At 43.8% G+C, this 18057-nt stretch overlaps 2 protein-coding genes across 2 annotated transcripts; both read right to left on the bottom strand.

Moving 5' to 3' along the window:
• Positions 6045 to 9399, bottom strand: LOC8084883 (probable sugar phosphate/phosphate translocator At3g11320). The gene is made up of 4 exons (XM_002468006.2): positions 8729 to 9399; positions 7641 to 7744; positions 7296 to 7524; positions 6045 to 6607 (listed from the first exon to the last, which is right to left on the bottom strand). Exons 1-4 carry the CDS (start codon positions 9218 to 9220, stop codon positions 6455 to 6457), a joined length of 978 nt encoding a protein of 325 aa, XP_002468051.2. The 5' UTR covers positions 9221 to 9399; the 3' UTR covers positions 6045 to 6454.
• On the bottom strand, positions 12514 to 17571 carry LOC8081446 (arogenate dehydratase/prephenate dehydratase 2, chloroplastic). Its single transcript, XM_002468007.2, has 12 exons — positions 17186 to 17571; positions 17021 to 17082; positions 16794 to 16886; positions 15934 to 16134; positions 15757 to 15840; positions 15481 to 15576; positions 15319 to 15396; positions 15103 to 15192; positions 14960 to 15015; positions 14787 to 14868; positions 14637 to 14723; positions 12514 to 13146 (listed from the first exon to the last, which is right to left on the bottom strand). The coding sequence occupies exons 1-11, from the start codon at positions 17439 to 17441 to the stop codon at positions 14664 to 14666; spliced, it is 1158 nt and encodes a 385-aa protein (XP_002468052.1). The 5' UTR covers positions 17442 to 17571; the 3' UTR covers positions 12514 to 13146; positions 14637 to 14663.

Here is an 18057-nt window from a genome sequence, read left to right on the forward strand (position 1 = left end):
CGGACTGTGGTGGTTGTTTGTCAGTAAATGCAAGACCATCTTTTAACAGGTGTGGAATTCAGATGACTCGAAAGTGACATTAGTAGCACCATGATGTAGGTTGCATCCCTGTCACAATTTGTGGTCAAGGAAGGTGAATACAGGAGTTGCAGAATGGTTGCAAGTCAGGGTCATCTATCTGGAGACAGTAATGCCCATGGCTAACCCTGTTAACAGACCATATTTCTCAGATATTGTTGGTATCATATGACAGTCATTTGATGAGGCAAAATAGCTGTCAACAAAAGCCAGCTAATCGAGCTTAAATTCAGTGTCACCATATATTAATTAGGTCCTGCGCTTCCGGCAGTCCCACGCTCGCACTCCGACCTTCTTCTCCATGTGCTGAGAAACTCGCGTTTCCTCTTTCATTCATTCACCTGCTTGAACAATTTTCGCACCAATCTTCAACTGCTTGAACAATTTTCATACCAATACACGGGGAACTCGTTGCAAGGCTTGCAGTGGAACAAATATCATATGTCTAAATATGGTACAGTTGGTAGTGTTCATGCTCGAAACATTTTCTTATCATGCGATAACGATGCTCACACAGGACAAGAAACAGCTGGCGAATCTTTGGTGCAAGGAGCAAGCATCAAGACTACTCCCTCCGTACCAATTTATAGTTCGTTCTGGGCTCGTTTATTTTTTCCAAATTATAAGTCGTCGTACCCAATCAGTAGTCACCTGTGTCTGTCTATTCCAAAACTACCCTCCATTCAGTGCGCTCCTCGCCCGCGCCTAGCTCCCTCCGCCCAGATCCAGATCGAGTCTTCCCCCAAAATCACTGGCATCTTGCTCGTCAAACGCGAGCAGAGAAGGGCGCATGCCGCAAGCCAAGGGCGGACGCAGTTGACCATGCTAGCGGTTGCGAAGGCGATGGCAAACAAGACGATGATGCCGCGAGGGCGACCTGCGAGGAGAAGAACACGACGGTGGCGGCGGCGGCTACCGAGAAGGCAGCACGTCCAGATCCTTCCTAATCAAGCAATTACAGGTCCAGCTTCCTCCGCATCCCCATCTTCTTCGCCTTCCACTAGCTCGATTTGGTTAGGATTATTTTCTGATTTGACAAAGTTTGTATCTTTTTACTGATTTGGTTATTATGCATGCATGTACTCATCCGGGCCGGATCTCATCCGGATGTGGCCGGTGGAAGAAGACCGCATGTCAGGATGCGGCCGGATGGAAGAAGGCCGGATCTCATCTGGGCCGAGCTAGAGTGACTGGAGAAGAACCTGCAGTAGAAGTTTGATCTGCTCCGAGGAGGCCCTGCGCTGATGACGCGCCACGGTCTCCATTGTACAAGGCCGGCATGGTGGCGGACTCGACGTTCCGGGTGTTCAGCACGCTGGGGCAGGTGGCGTCCGCGTACACGGGGCACGGCGTGGTGCTGGAGATCTAGGCCACCATCCCGTCCACGCCAACCAAGCCGTCCAGGGCGCCCATGTGGAAGGGCATCGTCGCCGCATACCTCGTCACCGCCGCCTGCTACTTTCCCGTCGCGCTCCTCGAGTGCTGGGCCTTTGGGCGCGACGTCAGCGACAACGTCCTCGTCGCGCTGCAGCGCCTGCCTTGGCTCGTCGCCGCCGCCAACATGATGGTCGTCATCCATGTCGTCGGAAGCTATCAGGTAAGTGTTCGATCGGTTTGTCTTTGTTGGTCTGTACATACATGTCACTCAACTACTGAAGACGAAACACAAAAATGGCCTCTGAATCTGCATCTGCAACGTCTGACAGGTGTATGCGATGCCAATATTCGAAAGCATCAAGATATTCTGGTGACAAGATACAGATTACCGCAAGGATTACTACTCCGTCTCGTGGCCCGATCGGCTTATGTCGGTACGTATGTACTGACGGCAGAGAGACTGAAAAACCTTCAATTTTTGCATGCTGCTAATTGGACTTGACATCATTCATGTCTGTGAACCACGGTGGCGCCATTGCTTGCAGCATTCACGCTGTTCATCGCGGTGACCTTCCTGTTCTTCGGCGACCTCCTCGGCTTCTTCGGAGGGTTTGGGTTCACGCCGACCTCCTACTTCCTAAGCTGCAGCAGCCTTCCGCTTCTTTAGATTTATTACCAGTGACGAAACTCGTTGTACATGAGTTTGTGATATCCACAAGTGCAGAAAAGGTTAGAAAAAATCCCACTTGTGGTTGATGATTACTCAGGAGTAGAAATATTTTTTTATGTGATGTTGTCCATCTTCCATTTGGAATGCAACCCTCTGTTTGGTGTGGTTCAGTAATTCAATTCAGTGGTTGCTTCCTTTGATTGCACATTTCTTAGCAAAAGGTTTTGGTTCCTTATGTGATGTTGCCAATAGGATCATGTGCATGTCGCAGCGTGTTGCTTACAAGGATTTTTTGTGCTTTTGTTTACCCTATCTATCTGGATCAGCTTACAAGGTTTCTGCTGCATGTGCAGGGACCTGCATGCCTGTCAGCTGTTATATGAGATAAGTGAGAGAATGAGATCACCTTGGAGACAGATTACAGATAAGTGTTATCCACAAATATTGAAGGCATAGCATTTATTCTGCATATATGTGTTACCAGTACAATACTTAATCTAAATTAAGAATGCCTGTAAAGCACGGTATAGGATATAAACACTTGAGAGTATATCTGAAAATTGCTAGCATAATCTTTACAAAGTCTCTTATAGCGACACACTAACGTACTTAGCCAAATTGTGCTAGTTGGGCTAGCGCACTAGCATAGAGACCGTTTTCACATGCCAATCGATGGGGAAGCCTTCCTTCTCTTTCTAGTCCTTGCTTATTCATATGTGGGGTTTTGTACCCATTTCCTCCTCCAATTTTCATCACTTCTTTCATGCACATTTGAAGAGTTAGGAATACTTTATTCAGATTTGCCTCTTCGTATCCCTCAAACTCTGTCTCCACATTATGAATTAGGTCTTCGATGGTTTCTGGACTTTCACAGTCTGTTAAGGATTGTATGGAGTTAAAGAAACCAAGATCAAGCACATTCATGTCTGGGGAGTTAGCTGGCTGTTGCATCAGCTGAATGTCTAACCCACTAGCTGCCACAGCTTCAAGAAAGGTCGGGTCATCAGGTCGAACATGAGTTCTTGCATTATCTTGTTGAATAAAAATGGTCTTGCCAACGTCTTCTCTTGGCCACATATCTCTAATGGCTGGGATAACCTTATCAATCAAATACTCTCTCATCACCTCCCTATTGACTATGATTGATTTGGTTTCTAAGGTCCCTCTTTCTCTGTTATGGCTCCTCCTTGCTGCAGGCACCTCTTTCACAAATGGCCACACTCCAATCTTTCCAGAAAATGTCAAATTCCCTAGCTCATCATATGTGGGCCTAGCGACAGCAGTGAGGAACATAACTTTACCAATATTGTTTTTGTTCTGAATAGTACGCAAAGGGTCATCTTCTTCCGGTATCAAGTAGTATGTCCTTCCCCTTTTGGTCATATAGTACCACTTTTCATCGATGTGTACTATATTCAGCATGTCAATGAATTTAGGTTCTGCATTTGCTAGAGTTCTCTGATCTAACATTGAAAGGCAAAACTGAAGCCTATCTCTCTTGTTGCTGTCTCTCAGCAATGGCTTCAGTGTACTTGAGTGGCGTCTTATTATGCCCAGCTTAAACTTTCTGTGCAATGTTGAAACACTAACATTCAAGGACTTAGCTAGGGACCTTAAGGTGGATCTTCTATTCAGTGGAATTGTGGCCATTTGAGTGAGATCGAGCACAACTTTCTTGCGGCCCACATGACCAGTTTTTCTGTTAGAAACATCAACTTCTTGTCCTAATGCCATCTGCTCAGTTGCACACTTCCAAATCTTTTGAATGACTCGAATATGTGCCTGAAAGAAAGCCGCAACCTCCTTTGTTGCATTCTTCGGTAGTTTTCCATTTCTGCTTTTTGCGTGCAAAGATGTGTACACTGCATATCTCTGAGTATTGGTTAACCATTTCCTTAACCTCACGTGTGATTCCGCACCTACAATTGCAATAATAGAAGATAATTAAATTATTTAAAACTAACAAGTTTTTTATTGAAGGTGCTAAACAACTAAAATATTGAATGAAACATCATGACAGTATGTTATTTAGAAGTCACTTATATAAGCCACTGTCTGCAATTTCCATCTCCAAATTTTAGAATGGTAGAGCTATTTTTATAGAAGAGCAAGAAAATGGACAACATAATGTTCTTTAAAATCACAAAAAATGGCTTTCATAAGATTCTTGGCTACGTGCACTGCATGAGTGCCTTACTGTACATACTAAATGCATTTAAACATGCCAAGCTACAGTTGATGACATGTTATATTGACAAAAATGGTTCCACATCACATTAGTTGGCATTGTGATGTTATTTAGCTAGGAGCATATTGTATTTTGTTTCTGTTCATTAATTACCTTAGCTTACAACATATTTCTAACTCATCAAGCTTGTCAACAGAGAAAAAAATAGAGAAATGAGGAGGAGGTAAATCAGAAGTTATACCTACAGCTACAGAGTTGACACCTTCATCTTGAGCTGGAGCATTGCCATCCTCAGAGGCTGCAAAATTGCCAGTGTCACCACCCTCGAAGGCTGTAGAATTGCCTTCTCCAGGTATGATTCTGCCATCTAAATCTTCTGCAGGTGTGAAATTGAGTTATGGAAGAATTAAGATGCTATTTAGCCAGAAGCATATTAGATTTTGCTTCTGTTCATCAATTACCGTAGCTTACAGCATATTTCTAACTCATCAAGCTTGTCAACAGAGGAATGAGGTTGAGATTAAGAGTAAATCAAAAGTTATACCTGTAGCTATAGAGTTGACACCTTCATCTTGAGCTGGAGCATTGCCACCATCAAAGGCTGCAGAATTGCCAGTATCACCACCCTCGATGGTTGCAGAGTTACCTTCTCCAGGTATGATTTCACCATCTAAATCTTCTGGAGGTGTGCAATTAAGGTCTAGAAGAATGGTTGTTGGTGCCATGTAAGATCAACTGTAGTTCCAATCACCTGTATTTCACACCTGTTGATGTAGACTGCAACATTTGATGAGTTGGTTTTGGATGCAGTGAGCTGGAGGGAGGATAACTAGCCAGGACGATCATGCTTGGGGAGCTCACCCGCTGATCACGATTGGAGAGCTTAGATCAGGCACAAATCTGCTTCTGGTGGCCAGCGCAAGGGAGGTACATGGAGCAAATCACATGCGAGTAGATGGGGATGCGGTACATGGAGCAACTCACATGCGAGTAGATGGGGATGCGGAAGTGGATCGCACGTCGCCCCGATGGCTTACTGCCGCCGCGCCGGCGGCGAGGTCCTTCGGCTCCGCACGAAGGAGATTTTTGAATTTATTGGTGGCGGTGTCTCCACAGGAGAGAGAGAGAGAGAGAAATTTAAAATATTGTTGCTGTAAGACTAATAATACCGCTGGGTGTATACATTATTTGAAATTCTCGCTTTGCTGGCATCCACATGACAACAAGTTGCATCTCTTTTAATTCGTTGGCAGAAGGGTAAAAGTGGCAATGTGCAGCTTACCTTAATCTCTGCTAAACCTGTCGGAACGAACTATAAATTGGTACGGAGGGAGTACAAAGGATTTTGAGCAGCTAGGAGCTGATTTCATGCAAAGACTGGGAGTAGCAATGCAGTCCAACCTGTGGGCTGTGGCTTGATGTTAGGCAATGCGGTGGAAGGTTTCTGAGTAATCTGTTAGTGCTCCTTGTTCCGTCCTTGAGAATGTAATCTGTTGAATGTTTTTTTGTTGCTGGTTGTTCCGTTCTTCACAATGTAATCGGTTGAATGCCCTTTGTTGCTGGCGTCCCCAGCAGGATGATGTACACGGTACAGTCCTTGTTTTCTAAGACAGGAATCAGTCCCTTGGGATACGTAACGATACTCACCGTCGACAGCTGCAGTTGGATGCAACTTTATATTGGCAGCCATATGATGAGGCAACATAGCAATTGTCACCAAAAGTCAGCTAATTGAGCTTAAATTCAGTGTCACAATATATTAATTAGGTCCTGGAACCTGGATCATAGTCTGGTACAGGTGGTCTTCATCAGAAGAAGAGAAAATGGAAGTTACAATAGCAGATGAATAGCAGAGACAATTTCCAAGAGCTAAACGTATTAACCAATGCTGGCAGTGTGAGCCACAGTTCTATAACACAAAAAATTATATTCTATCCATCAACGCCATTAAACAAAATGCCTCCCACATGCCAAGGTGATACTACAGGTAGTATTGGACTTCTATCCTCGATGTCCAATTGCTGAGGCAGTATGGCTTAGGATTTGTTGTGATCGCCACCGAAGTATTTCTCATCATATATTAGCTCTAGGCACTGACAGGACAAAGAAATGATTGCCATATTTACTGTCTTCTAGGGTGTTCATGGCTTGTTGCTGCGCTTTTTGGATTCACTGTAAAGAATAACGCCAATAACCGTGAGAGTGTAACCGAGCATTCCTGTTATGGACACAGGATTCCTGAATATCATGATCGAGACAACAACTGCCACAGCACCCTTTGCATTTCCGAGAACCTGGAGAGACATGGATGTCAATAATTGAAGGGTTTAAGCCAAATTCTTAAAACTAAAAGAAGACAAGGTATGGTAATATGGCAAACAAATTACTATCATAGAGAGTGGTCAATAAACCAAGATAGGGCAAGCTCATGATTATTTATGCATCTAAAAGAGAAAGATGAGTAGAAAGCTTTACTCTTAAGACAGCAAGGTACATATGTTACTTTTTCCAAACCCGTAGGATAGCGAGGTAAGTATGTTACTTTTTTCAAACCGATTACAGAACATTTTACATTCAATTCTGACATGCTTCTGATCGACAAAATTTCCAATTTCAAAATAAAAAACATCAAAGACGTTTCCTATTAGTGCAGCAAATCTATACTGACATACTGTAGTCAATCAGAGACCCCATTTGTGTATGTTTAAAAGTCACTGTTACGTACTTCAAAGTTCAAACCATACACTTGTACAGGACAAGAGCGGCGTGTTTCTAGCTCAGGAAAAACAGCTAAACACAGCAGGTTAGAAAGGTGGAATATTAGTGGACTCTTGGAATGAAGTAGTCAATCTTAATAGTTAATACCATTATCCAACCCATCTTAAATATAGTGCGCATATAACACAAAAAACAAGAAAATCCAAGTGTTAAACTAAATCATGCACACAAAACTGAATTGATGGGTCAGAAAGCATTTGGTACCTGTAGAGTCAGTGCGCTAGTATGCTTTGTCACCAAGAAATTGGTCAAATTGACAAAATATGCCAAACAAGAATTGAACAATAGCAACCAAACAATAGTGAAATCCTTCTTTGCAAGCTGAATTGTAATGCCGACAACATTATCCTCCATAAAGATAGTTGCAGGAAGCAAGAAAATAACAGCAATTGGAGCCATGTACAATAACAGATTCATAGAATTAAGCTTCTCCCTGCAAGACATCAGAACAGAGAAACACTCAGCATCCACACAAATGCAATGTAGTAAATGAATCCAAGGCAATGTGTACAGAATAGTTAATACATATAAAAGGGAAGGCAAAGTTACCCCTCAGAAGACAGAAGAATTCCTTGCAATACTGTCTTCAACGCCCTTGCTGCAGTTGCTCCTATGCACATGATGAATCCAAACAGATGAAAGCTAGGCTCGCCCTGTAAGTTTGATTTGCAAGCTCCATATCAGTTTTAGCATTATAAACTTAAGAGGTCCAACAACAGCTTTAGTCAGTATGCATTCAAAGCTCTAGGTTCTCCACTTGACTGATATTAGGGATATATACTAGTTGATGTGAAACAAATACCTCGTAAAGATTCCTCATAGCAGCCATGAATAGCAACAACTTGCTAGGCTGAGATGCTACAAGTTAACATAAGATTCCCACATCCCACTATTATTGGTAAACGCGTCCAGTAGTCATCGGACACTTTGCAAGCCTAGCATATCTTATATTCCACAAAAGAGCTATAACACAGTGCTGTGTATATTATGTATAATGCAAGAGAATCAACTTATTAATGGCGCAATTAACGGCCCTGTGCATGTTCAGTGAATGTATGTAAAATAAATCATGTTGGTTCGAAAAAGGTAAGCCAATACTTTGATATTAAAGAATGGATATTCTACAATTGAATTTCAAAATCTGGATTACTTTCCAGAAAACATTTTTGAAATTTTGACTTGCAAATGCACAGTTTGCAGACAAGGTTTTTTTGCAGAAAAAACGAGCTATCCCTGTAAAAGCTCGGTCTAGTTGGATCCTGGGATAAAGTTTGGTTAACTAAATTAGTCTCCAGCTGTTATGCCAGTTGATCACTTGGCCCTATCAGATAGGCGACGTCTGAGGTGACATCTATAGGCACCGTTGTCCGCAGTGAATGGTTTCCATCGGATAATCTCAAAATTCTATTCCCAACAAAGGGATGGGCATCCAATGAAGTGAGGGGCCAGATGCCTGCCAGCCATTTTAGTCCAATTACAGCTAGATGACAGATCCACCTGTTATCTTGAGCTCCATCCCACTCCTCCCGAGTTCCGAGCTAGCCAAACCCGGATTCCGCTCAGATCCAATCCCGACTCCAACAGATCTACTGAGAAAAGAAGACAGAGACGGAGGCGGAGAGTAGTCAGTAACTTACGCCGCTGGCGATGATGACTCCAGTGACGACGGGCACGAGGGTGAGGTAGGTGACCCAGGACTCGCGCTTGACGGTCATGATGTAGGCGAAGACGGCGGTGAAGAAGGGCGTGGTGGCGCCGACCGCCTGGTTGAAGGAGACGGGGAGGTAGCGGAGCGAGACGTTCCCGGAGACGACGGAGCCGCAGAAGACGAGGCTGAGCGCGGCGATCTTGGCGAGCTGGACGCGGGAGCGCACGAGCTGCATGGGCACGACGCGCAGCCAGGCGATGGCGGCGTAGGAGAGCAGGGCGCAGGCGGACATGTGGCACATGGTGAGGAAGATTGGGTACTTGAAGCCGTAGTTGCTGAGGAGGTACTTGTTGAGCAGGAGCACGCCGATGTTGGAGGAGTACCAGGCGGTGACCAGCCCCACCGTGAAGAGGCGGCCGTTCCCCGCCGCGGCACCCCCCGCGCCGCCGGGGGACGGCGTGGCGCCGCCCTTGGCCGTCATGGCTCCTCGGTCGCCGCCGCCGCCGCCGCTGCCGGCCGCACACGAACTCGCGCGCGCGCGGGCGGGCGCGCGGGGAGATCTGGGAAGGAGGAGGTGGGAATGGGGGTGCGGGCGGTCGGTGGGTTGGGTCGCGGTTGAATTGGTGGTGGTGGGTTTGGGCTTGGGCGCTTGGCACGGGAGGGAAGCGGCTGCGTGAGCCTGCGTTTATGGGAGCGGGGAGGAGACCCGCCCCTGTCGTGTCCGCCTGTCGGTGGTGACAACGGAGGGGAAATTGTTTGTTACTCGTCAGCTGCAATTTCTAGTGTTGTTCTAAGTCAAATTTTTACAATTTTAATCTAATTATAAAAAAAAATATTAAAATTTATAGTACCAAACTAATACCATTAAATTTATTATAGAATATATTTTCGTAAGATACTTATTTTATGTCATAGATATTGATACTCATTTCTATAAAGTTGGTTAAAGTTAGAAAAGTTTGACTGGCACGGATTCTAGGAGTTGAAGCTTTCGGGGACGGAGGGAGTAGATAATAAGGGCACTCACAATGCAAGACTCTGTCACAGAGTCCAAGACAATTAATTACATACTATTTATGGTATTTTGCTGATGTAACAGCATATTTATTGAAGAAAAAGGTAGAAAAAATAAGACTCCAAGTCTTATTTAGACTCTAAGTCCACATTGTTCGAGGTAATAAATAACTTTTAGACTATATGATAGAGTCTGCATTGTGAGTGACCTAATAAGTAACGGTGTGGATATAAATAAATGAATAAATAAATAAATTCATTTTCGGGCTGTATAGTACCTTAAACCATGCTGAAATTTGTCAACCTAATAGATGGAGAACAATAGAGACGTTCTACCAGTCTGGAGCTACATAGCGAGACTGGAAATCAATTTAAGCATAGCCATCATGAATCATATTTCCTCCTCTCTTCAAATTTGTGTGTTGAAGCTTGGTGTGAAAAAAAAAGCTACTAGGATAAGTACAAGCATACAAAATTTAAAACAAGTAGTCTCCTACTCCTAGCGATCATTATTCCTAGCCTACGACTACAAGATGTACGGGTGCGTTTGGTCAGAACTCAGAAGTTTGGCAGGGAGGCGCAAATCGGCAACGACGTTATGGAAATTCGTTCGGCAGCCGAGCATGACAGCACCGGCTGGCTCAAAAAAACCCAGACCAACCCAACTCCGCCCCCCGCTGATCGGGTCTTGTTTGCGACTTCAAAATATGTACTACACGCTATGCTCAGTACTACTACCAACCTGCCTAATTCGTGGACGCTGCCGTCTGCCGACCCGTTCGCCCGGTTCGGTGGCATGGATACGGTCGCTTCGTCCTCGTCCCGCACGAGCAGAGCAACGCGCCAAACTGTGCTGGAGCAGAAGACAAAACGCTACGCCGAATACGACCCGACCCCACGGCGACGTGACGGTGCGCGGTGCGCCGTGGCGCGTCACGCGGCTTCCGCGTGCCAGCCATTTGGAGGGGAGCCAGGAAGCTGCCTTGCTGCACTCGGTTTCACGCGAGTTAACACTCAACAGTGATGTGTACGTAGTGACGTGTCCGAGGCCGTTCTGCTGGCTACTGGACTAGTACTGTAGTGACCTGCGGTGATAGGCTGGCACATTCGTCGTTCCAATTTCCAACTGTACATGAGAACGGGAAACAGGAAGAAGTTATGGCCCTGTTTAGTTCCCCACCCAAAAATTTTTCATCCATCCCATCGAATCTTTGGACACATGCATGAAATATTAAATATAGATAAAAAATTAAACTAATTACACAGTTTAGTTGAGAATCGCGAGACGAATCTTTTAAGCCTAGTTACTCCATGATTAGCCTTAAGTGCTACAGTAACTCACATATGCTAATGATAGATTAATTATGCTTAATAAATTTGTCTTGCAGTTTCCTGACGAGCTATGTAATTTGTTTTTTTATTAGTTTCTAAAAACCCCTTCCGACATCCTTCCGACACATCCGATGTGACACCCAAAAAATTTTCGTTCCCAATCTAAACAGACCCTATGTGTAAGAGATCGATCTGATTTCGGCATCACAGAAAGTGATGAGAAGAGGCCCCCAGGGTGAGTACCGAGAGGCGAGAGGGAGGCATATTCCGAGTGCTCCCTGTTCCGGAGGAATGGGCTCTCTTCTTCCTACTCATCGCCTTTCTGTGTGAAGTGTGGGGTCAGCTCCAGGCTCGGATCAACCTCATCGATCAAAGCGAGCGAGAGGGAAAAGGCTAAATATGCTTTCATCTCACGATAATCAGCCGGAAAAGAGAGCACAAACTGTACGCAAACGGGAAGCCATCAAGGGAGACCATTTCCTCACGAGATCCAAAGAAACCAGGTCATCAGGCCACGTGTACCAGCCCGTGCTCGAACTGCCGAACCTTTGACCGAGCTTCTTCCAACTCTTAAAAGCTTCGGATCTCTGCAAGCTCTCTCTTTATATTCGGTGCTGTGCTGACGCCTCATCATGGAACGACATGTCACACGCGGGGACCGGCCGACACTACAATACAGTCATTAGGAAACCGGTAAGTCCTGACATATATTCTTTGACCTCCTGTAAAAATAACCAACCGGGAATCAACCGGGACATGGCAGAATCAACCGGGAACTGAAGCACATGGTAGATACCATCCGGGAATCAACCGGGAACTAAGCACAACAATATACTAAGCGAGGAGCACATGTGGTATGCTCGAATGTTTCTTCCAGAAAAATGCCTCCGGAGGAATATTCTCCGCTCTGCACAAAAAAACCACAAAGTTTCCAAGATTCCCCGTCAAATCGAATCTTGCGGCACATGCATGGAGTATTAAATAGAGACGAAAACAAAAACTAATTGCACAGTTTGCCTGTAAATCACGAGATGAATCTTTTAAGCCTAGCTAGTCTATGATTAGATAATATTTGTCAAATAAAAACAAAAATGCTACAGTACCGAAATCTGAAATTTTTTCGAAACTAAACAAGGCCTTAAATTACAAAAGTAGCAGCCACTAAGCTGCAGTCAGCTACTGGGCAACTTAGGCCCTATTTGGTTCGACTTGTTTTTATTAAATATAAACTATTTACAAAACTAAAAACACAACTAGAGAACAATTTGCGAGATGATTTTTTAAACCTAATTAGTCTAGGATTCAACACCAATTGCTATAGTTAAAATATACTACAATATCTATTAAACTTTAACACCTCAGATCAAACACTCCCTTAAACAGCCGAATTTGACCTGGCACAGATCAAGGCAATCAAGGCGCACCAAATTCCGTCTCATCAATAGAATAATATATGGAGCACCAAATTATTTTCTTCTACAGAAGGAAAGTTTGGCGAGGTTTGGCCAGGTCCAGGTGACCACCACCAGCATGACAGCAAATAAAACTTTTGAGGAACGTCCGAATGAACATGAAAACATCAGTTCTTATTATACAATCCTCAAAAAAAAAAAAAAAAGACAAGTGCTCTTAGACACTGTCCCATTATTCCAATGTAACTGCATTTTAACAACCTGCATGCTACCATGACAGACACTCCAACATGAAAACATATAAAACTTATTATCATAAAAAAATAAAACCTTATTGAAGTATTTCCAAATATTCAACCCCTTGGTCTCCATGTTTAAAAGTGCTTTTCAAGCTCCCATATGATAGGACATTGAAGAAGATTGCTGTTTCAAGTATCCTTGTTGCTTCAGAAGTCAGAAGAACATCACCAGCTAAACATCAAATTTTCTTCCAAGATCACAACCAATGTAAGCCTCAAATCCACCCTTCTCTACTGCTATAATGTAGATCCTTTTGCTCTGTAAAAGTTAGCATCAGTTTAATAGAGTTCTTCACTTTTCAACCTGCTCAGAAAACCAACTCTAACCATTTCACCCATTCCTGCTAATCCTGGATCAGAAGACATTTGAGAACTAATTAGATCCTTGAGAAAACAAATAAATATTGTACTAACTACTATTGGTTTAGAAGAAAAATTAGTAGCATGTCATACACCTTCCCATATCCATAATTTTCTAGTACTTTCTCCTACAAATACTAGTCATCCACTTCTGCTAGTTAGTTTCCTAGTAGTTTAATAGAAGTTTTATAGGATTCTTTCAGTAAACTCAAAATGACTATGTATAAGAAAGCAACGATGACAAGTCCTCTAAGGCGTGAATCTGACCGCGACAACTAAAAGTCGTCTGCAAGACAATCCTCTTTCGCTCATGCAGTCAATCCACAGCAACCAGGACCATCAAGTCAGCCCCAATTCGCTCAATATCAGCCCATGATGCCCTGCCTGCTCCTTTTTCATCATCACGTTGCTCGAGTCTCCATCCTTCAATTGCCAAGGCTTCAAGGTCCACCACTTGACTCCTCCGATTCTTTTTCTCAATGCAATTCTTCTTCATTGGTTAGAAGATTCGGTTTTATGCCTAGAACAACCCATTTTTAAATGTGGAAAGATTTATTTGTTGATTAGAACAATCCAACTTAATACCTAAACAATTAATCTTTTATGTGGAACAACTTTTTGTTGGTTAGAAAATTTTGATTTTATACCTGAAAATCTGGAACAATTTTCTTTTCAATGTGTAAGAATTTTATAGTCGTTCATAACAATATGATTCTGGAACAGTTTTTGTAAGTGAATGTGGAACAGGGAAACTGTAGATTGATTGATAAGAGTACAAGGAGGTACAATATATAGGCAAGGATCAAGTAGTAGGGTTTATAGGAAACACCCAATCAACGGAGATCCTTGCCTAATCTATAATCATCTACCACAAGTCCCTAGAGGCAGCCCAGCCACATCAGACGTGGGTGCCAAGGCCCAAGAGGCCAGCCCATAGGCGCCTATTCTAACAGTTTTTTCCAATGTGGAACAATGTTTTTGTTGGTTAGAAGAGTTGAATTCTATGTGGAACAATTCTCGCTTTCAATGTGGATTTTTTTAACTGGTTAGAACAATTTGACCTTATACAGATTTTGCTATGGACCGAGGCTCACTCAAGTTCGCCGATGGCAGCGAGCTATTGAAGGAGACTGGGGTGCAACATTGTTGTGTTTCTAGTGTCAGTGGGGATGATAGGAAGCAACAATGTGAAGTATGGTTGGCATGGGAGTTCGGTATTCAACTTCTACTCAACCCAAGCTAACTCAGAAAAAGATATGCACCCACAAATGTCTTTGAAGGTGCACCGAGTCAAACTGTGCATTACATTTTATAACAGAATAAGCACATCACTCAAGTGAGTTGTCTAACTCTAACCACATTTAAATAGGTCTGATATAATGACATTTTGCCCATTTAAACTGAAAAAGAAGGTTCTTCGTTCCTGCACCATACCATAGTAATAAAGTGCTAAAAGTAGACACTGATATTCAGTACTCACCAGCATGTAGTCTGCAGTACTTTCTATCTAAGGTTCATTCACATCTACAGGATAGCTTCCGAGGACTCTTAAAAAGGTTGCAAACTCCTGAAATAAAGCAACATGAGCACAGTTGACATTCACCAGATTGTACTAACAAAGAAAGAGCACCTTCAGATTTCCAAGAGCATTCTGAGTCTTTGGATCAGCCATTGATGCTTCAAGGTCAACGTAAAAGAGGTAATCAAAGTTCCTGGTGCAATCCAGAATCAAATGGGTTATTAATGTAAAACTGCAGAAAGTGAAATTGAATAACTTAGAAGGCCACAGGTTTAGCATCTAACTTTAAGAGTGAGGAACAGTCTCGAAGAGGCCTTTCCTTGTGTGGACGACTTTCGATCTGTGCATCCATTCAAAAACAGAGCACAGATAGTGAATCATTTCTACAGAATGCATGAAAATGACAAGACAGAGTTGTTGGGTAGACCTTTGTGAGGTTGATTTCCCTCAGTGCGAATACAGCAAGCGCCTTAAAGAGCTGTCCAGGTCCTTCTTCTAGTGAAAAGACTATGCTTGTCTGAAAATTTGACCACACAACTGATCAGCTGCAGTAACGATGAGGACAAGGTGTGGCAATGGAAAAGAGTTTGCACGATGAGAACAAGGTGTGACAATGGAAAAGAATTTGCACAAAGATGGGTACCTTAAATGGTTTATCAGTGCGAGGTATGATGGGTTCTCGAGCTAGCAACATAAAACGGGTGACATTATCTTTGTCATCCTAAAGAAATTGACAGGCTAATGTTCAGAACAAAGAACAGAACATTTTATCTAATTTAACTATTTTAGCATGAACTCGCTGTACCTGAATATTCTCAGCAAGAACATCCAATCCATAGAGTTTAGCAGCCAATGAACTAGCAATAGCACCAGTGTCCTGGAGCATATGTTCTGCAACAATCTAGGAAAGAAAAGTCATGCTACTGCTATGATTAAAAACAGAGGGTTACCATAATGGGTAACTGAAATCACAACCTATCCAAAAATAACCAAAGAAAGGAGTAGCTAAAAGAGCGAAGGAAAAAGGCTATCTGAATTAGAAGGTGAATACTCTAGTTGAACAAAAAAAACCTGAGTCTACCTTTGCTGCACCAGCAGTGTCATCAACGGCCTCTCTATGCTCAATTCCTAGTCCTGTTAATGTGTGCTCACATTGTGCAAGAGCCTATTAATTAAAAAATTATATGGTTGTAAGATTCCCTCCAATGAAAATAAACAGTAATGAGAGTAGTAAAGACAGATCAACCAAGCAGTTCACCTGGGGATGACTCATAGCACTTTTAAGGTTTTCAATCTTCACGCCAGGATTGGCTAACAAGCAATGGCGAACTGCGAGGCGAACTTCTCCAACAATGTGCAAACTATGCCGAAGCAAAAGATCATAGTTCCGATGTATGCTACCTCCCAATGAATTCTCAAGTGGCAGTACTGCCCTATCAGCTACCCAGTTTTGAACAGCCTGTCAAAGGAGAACATCAGATAATAAAAAAATGTCACACCGATTCACTAACTAGAGAACTGTGTTTTTAAGACAAAAAACATAAACCTCTCTGAAAAATAGTTTTAGAAGAGAAAAAAGAATCTGTCACATAACCTACTGTTCTCTTCTATTAATGCAATGATACAAAGCTCACCTGTGTTTCAAGAAAAAAATATTACCCTACACTCCTACAGCTAGGCGATAGCCGAAACGAGCTGCTTCCTATAGTCAAAAATTATTCCAGGAAATTGACATGGCAAGTAAATTACCCAAATCTATCTCAATTCTCAAAGAACAGTTACACAAGAGCACGCACGTGACATTTTGGCATTTCTGCAAGTTCTATTAAATCCGTATAAACAATCCCTCCTCCCAAAAAAAAAAGGTATCAACAGCATTCGCTGGGTACAACCTGTTTTTCCTAACAGAACACATTTTATGCATATTATGTGCTAGTGATTGATTGTTTCTACAAATTAGTGTGTTAGGGAGACAGTCCAATTCAATGTTGGTACTTCTCAATAGATTTCATAAAACAAAACATTTAACCATTTGCAATTTGATATCCTTCCAAAATAGCAACATGAGTCAAGTAAAGTAACTAGGATGTGCTCAACAGGCAACACCCTTATAGCTACCTGAAATGCAGTGTCAAAGTGCTCACAGGGCACAGTCTCACAGTTCGGGTACGCCTTCTTTGCTGCCGCTTCGCTGTATGCCCCAGCGCAACCCTGAATTAAACACCATAACCAAACTTCCATTAAATTATCCATTATCCGAAACGCACAAGCACAGTTAGACCCTAAGCACAGTCGTAAGGAAACTGAGACAACACCCTTTGAGACGCATTTCGTCGAGCACCTACCTGGTAAGCAACCTTGAGCCCCTTCCCGTCCGCCTCCATGGCGTCCGCGCTAGTGAGTGGCCCTTAACACAGAAAAGAAAAAAAAAAACATGCGCAGAGCACAGATTAGCACCAGGTGATCCGAAATTAGTTAACGCAAGGGCCGCCCGCGAACGCGTGACTTACGAGGCAGCCAATTGGGATCGCGGGCGCCGGGGACGGTGGGGGTGGAGACAGGCGCGGGCGGCCGACGCAACCCGTTGACGTCCACAGACTCGACGCCGGGAGAGATGGAGATGTAATTGGGGTTGGAGTTGTCACCGTTGGTGGCGCTGCATTTGAGAGAAAGGCGGCGAGGGGGCGAGAACGGGGTGGCGGTGGCGGTGGCGGAGCGGGCTCGGGCGGGGAGGAAGGGGAGCCGGAGGCAGGCCGTGGGCGCCATTGCCGCCGCCGCCCTAAGCGCGCAGGGGTCTTATGGTTCCCCACTACCTGCTCCGCAGTTCACACGAGACGAGAGGACGCGGAGCAGAGGCGTGCAGATTTTTCCTCACTTTGCCGGGACGAAGATTTTCCTTGTGATTTCGTTTTCTCGGGTCCTCACGCCGACGGCATCCGATCGGGACCGAAGGCCGCCGGGCTGCGTGGTGCGTGCAAGACCGCAAGGGAACAACCGACCGAGCAAGGGAGAAGTGGGCTGTCCATCAATGTGCTTACGGCCCAGAAGATTCCCAACATGAGCCAGAGTCAGTCTAGCCCAGCACAACAATTCAGGCTCGTCCTAGCTTTGCGGGCTGCACGTCATCACGGCAAACAATGATGCACCACCTATCGCTAACTCTCGTCAGCTCGTCGATCGTACTGGCTGGCGCCCCAGCATCTCGATTTCAAAATCGGGAACGAATGATACCAGCCAAAAGATCGGCCTTGTTTAGTTCACCCCGAAAACTAAAAAGTTTTCAAGATTCTTCGTCACATCGAATCTTGTTGTACATGTATGAAACATTAAATATAGGCGAAAACAAAAACTAATTACACAGTTTGTCTGTAAATCATGAGAT

Source organism: Sorghum bicolor, chromosome 1, assembly GCF_000003195.3.
Source record: "Sorghum bicolor cultivar BTx623 chromosome 1, Sorghum_bicolor_NCBIv3, whole genome shotgun sequence".
In the NCBI taxonomy this organism is placed as follows: Eukaryota; Viridiplantae; Streptophyta; class Magnoliopsida; order Poales; family Poaceae; genus Sorghum; species Sorghum bicolor.

Bases quoted from the DNA above. Each gene is read 5' to 3' on its own strand.
- LOC8084883 (XM_002468006.2), bottom strand. From the start codon at position 9,220: ATGACGGCCAAGGGCGGCGCCACGCCGTCCCCCGGCGGCGCGGGGGGT. The intron at 7,745-8,728 runs GTAAGTTACTGA...TCAAACTTACAG, and splicing joins GAGTCATCATCGCCAGCGGC to GGCGAGCCTAGCTTTCATCT. The intron at 6,608-7,295 runs GTACCAAATGCT...ATGTCTCTCCAG, and splicing joins CTAGCGCACTGACTCTACAG to GTTCTCGGAAATGCAAAGGG.
- LOC8081446 (XM_002468007.2), bottom strand. From the start codon at position 17,441: ATGGCGCCCACGGCCTGCCTCCGGCTCCCCTTCCTCCCCGCCCGAGCC. The intron at 15,577-15,756 runs GTAGACTCAGGT...TTTCTTTCCTAG, and splicing joins ACACTGCTGGTGCAGCAAAG to ATTGTTGCAGAACATATGCT. The intron at 14,724-14,786 runs GTGCTCTTTCTT...GCTTTATTTCAG, and splicing joins ATGCTCTTGGAAATCTGAAG to GAGTTTGCAACCTTTTTAAG.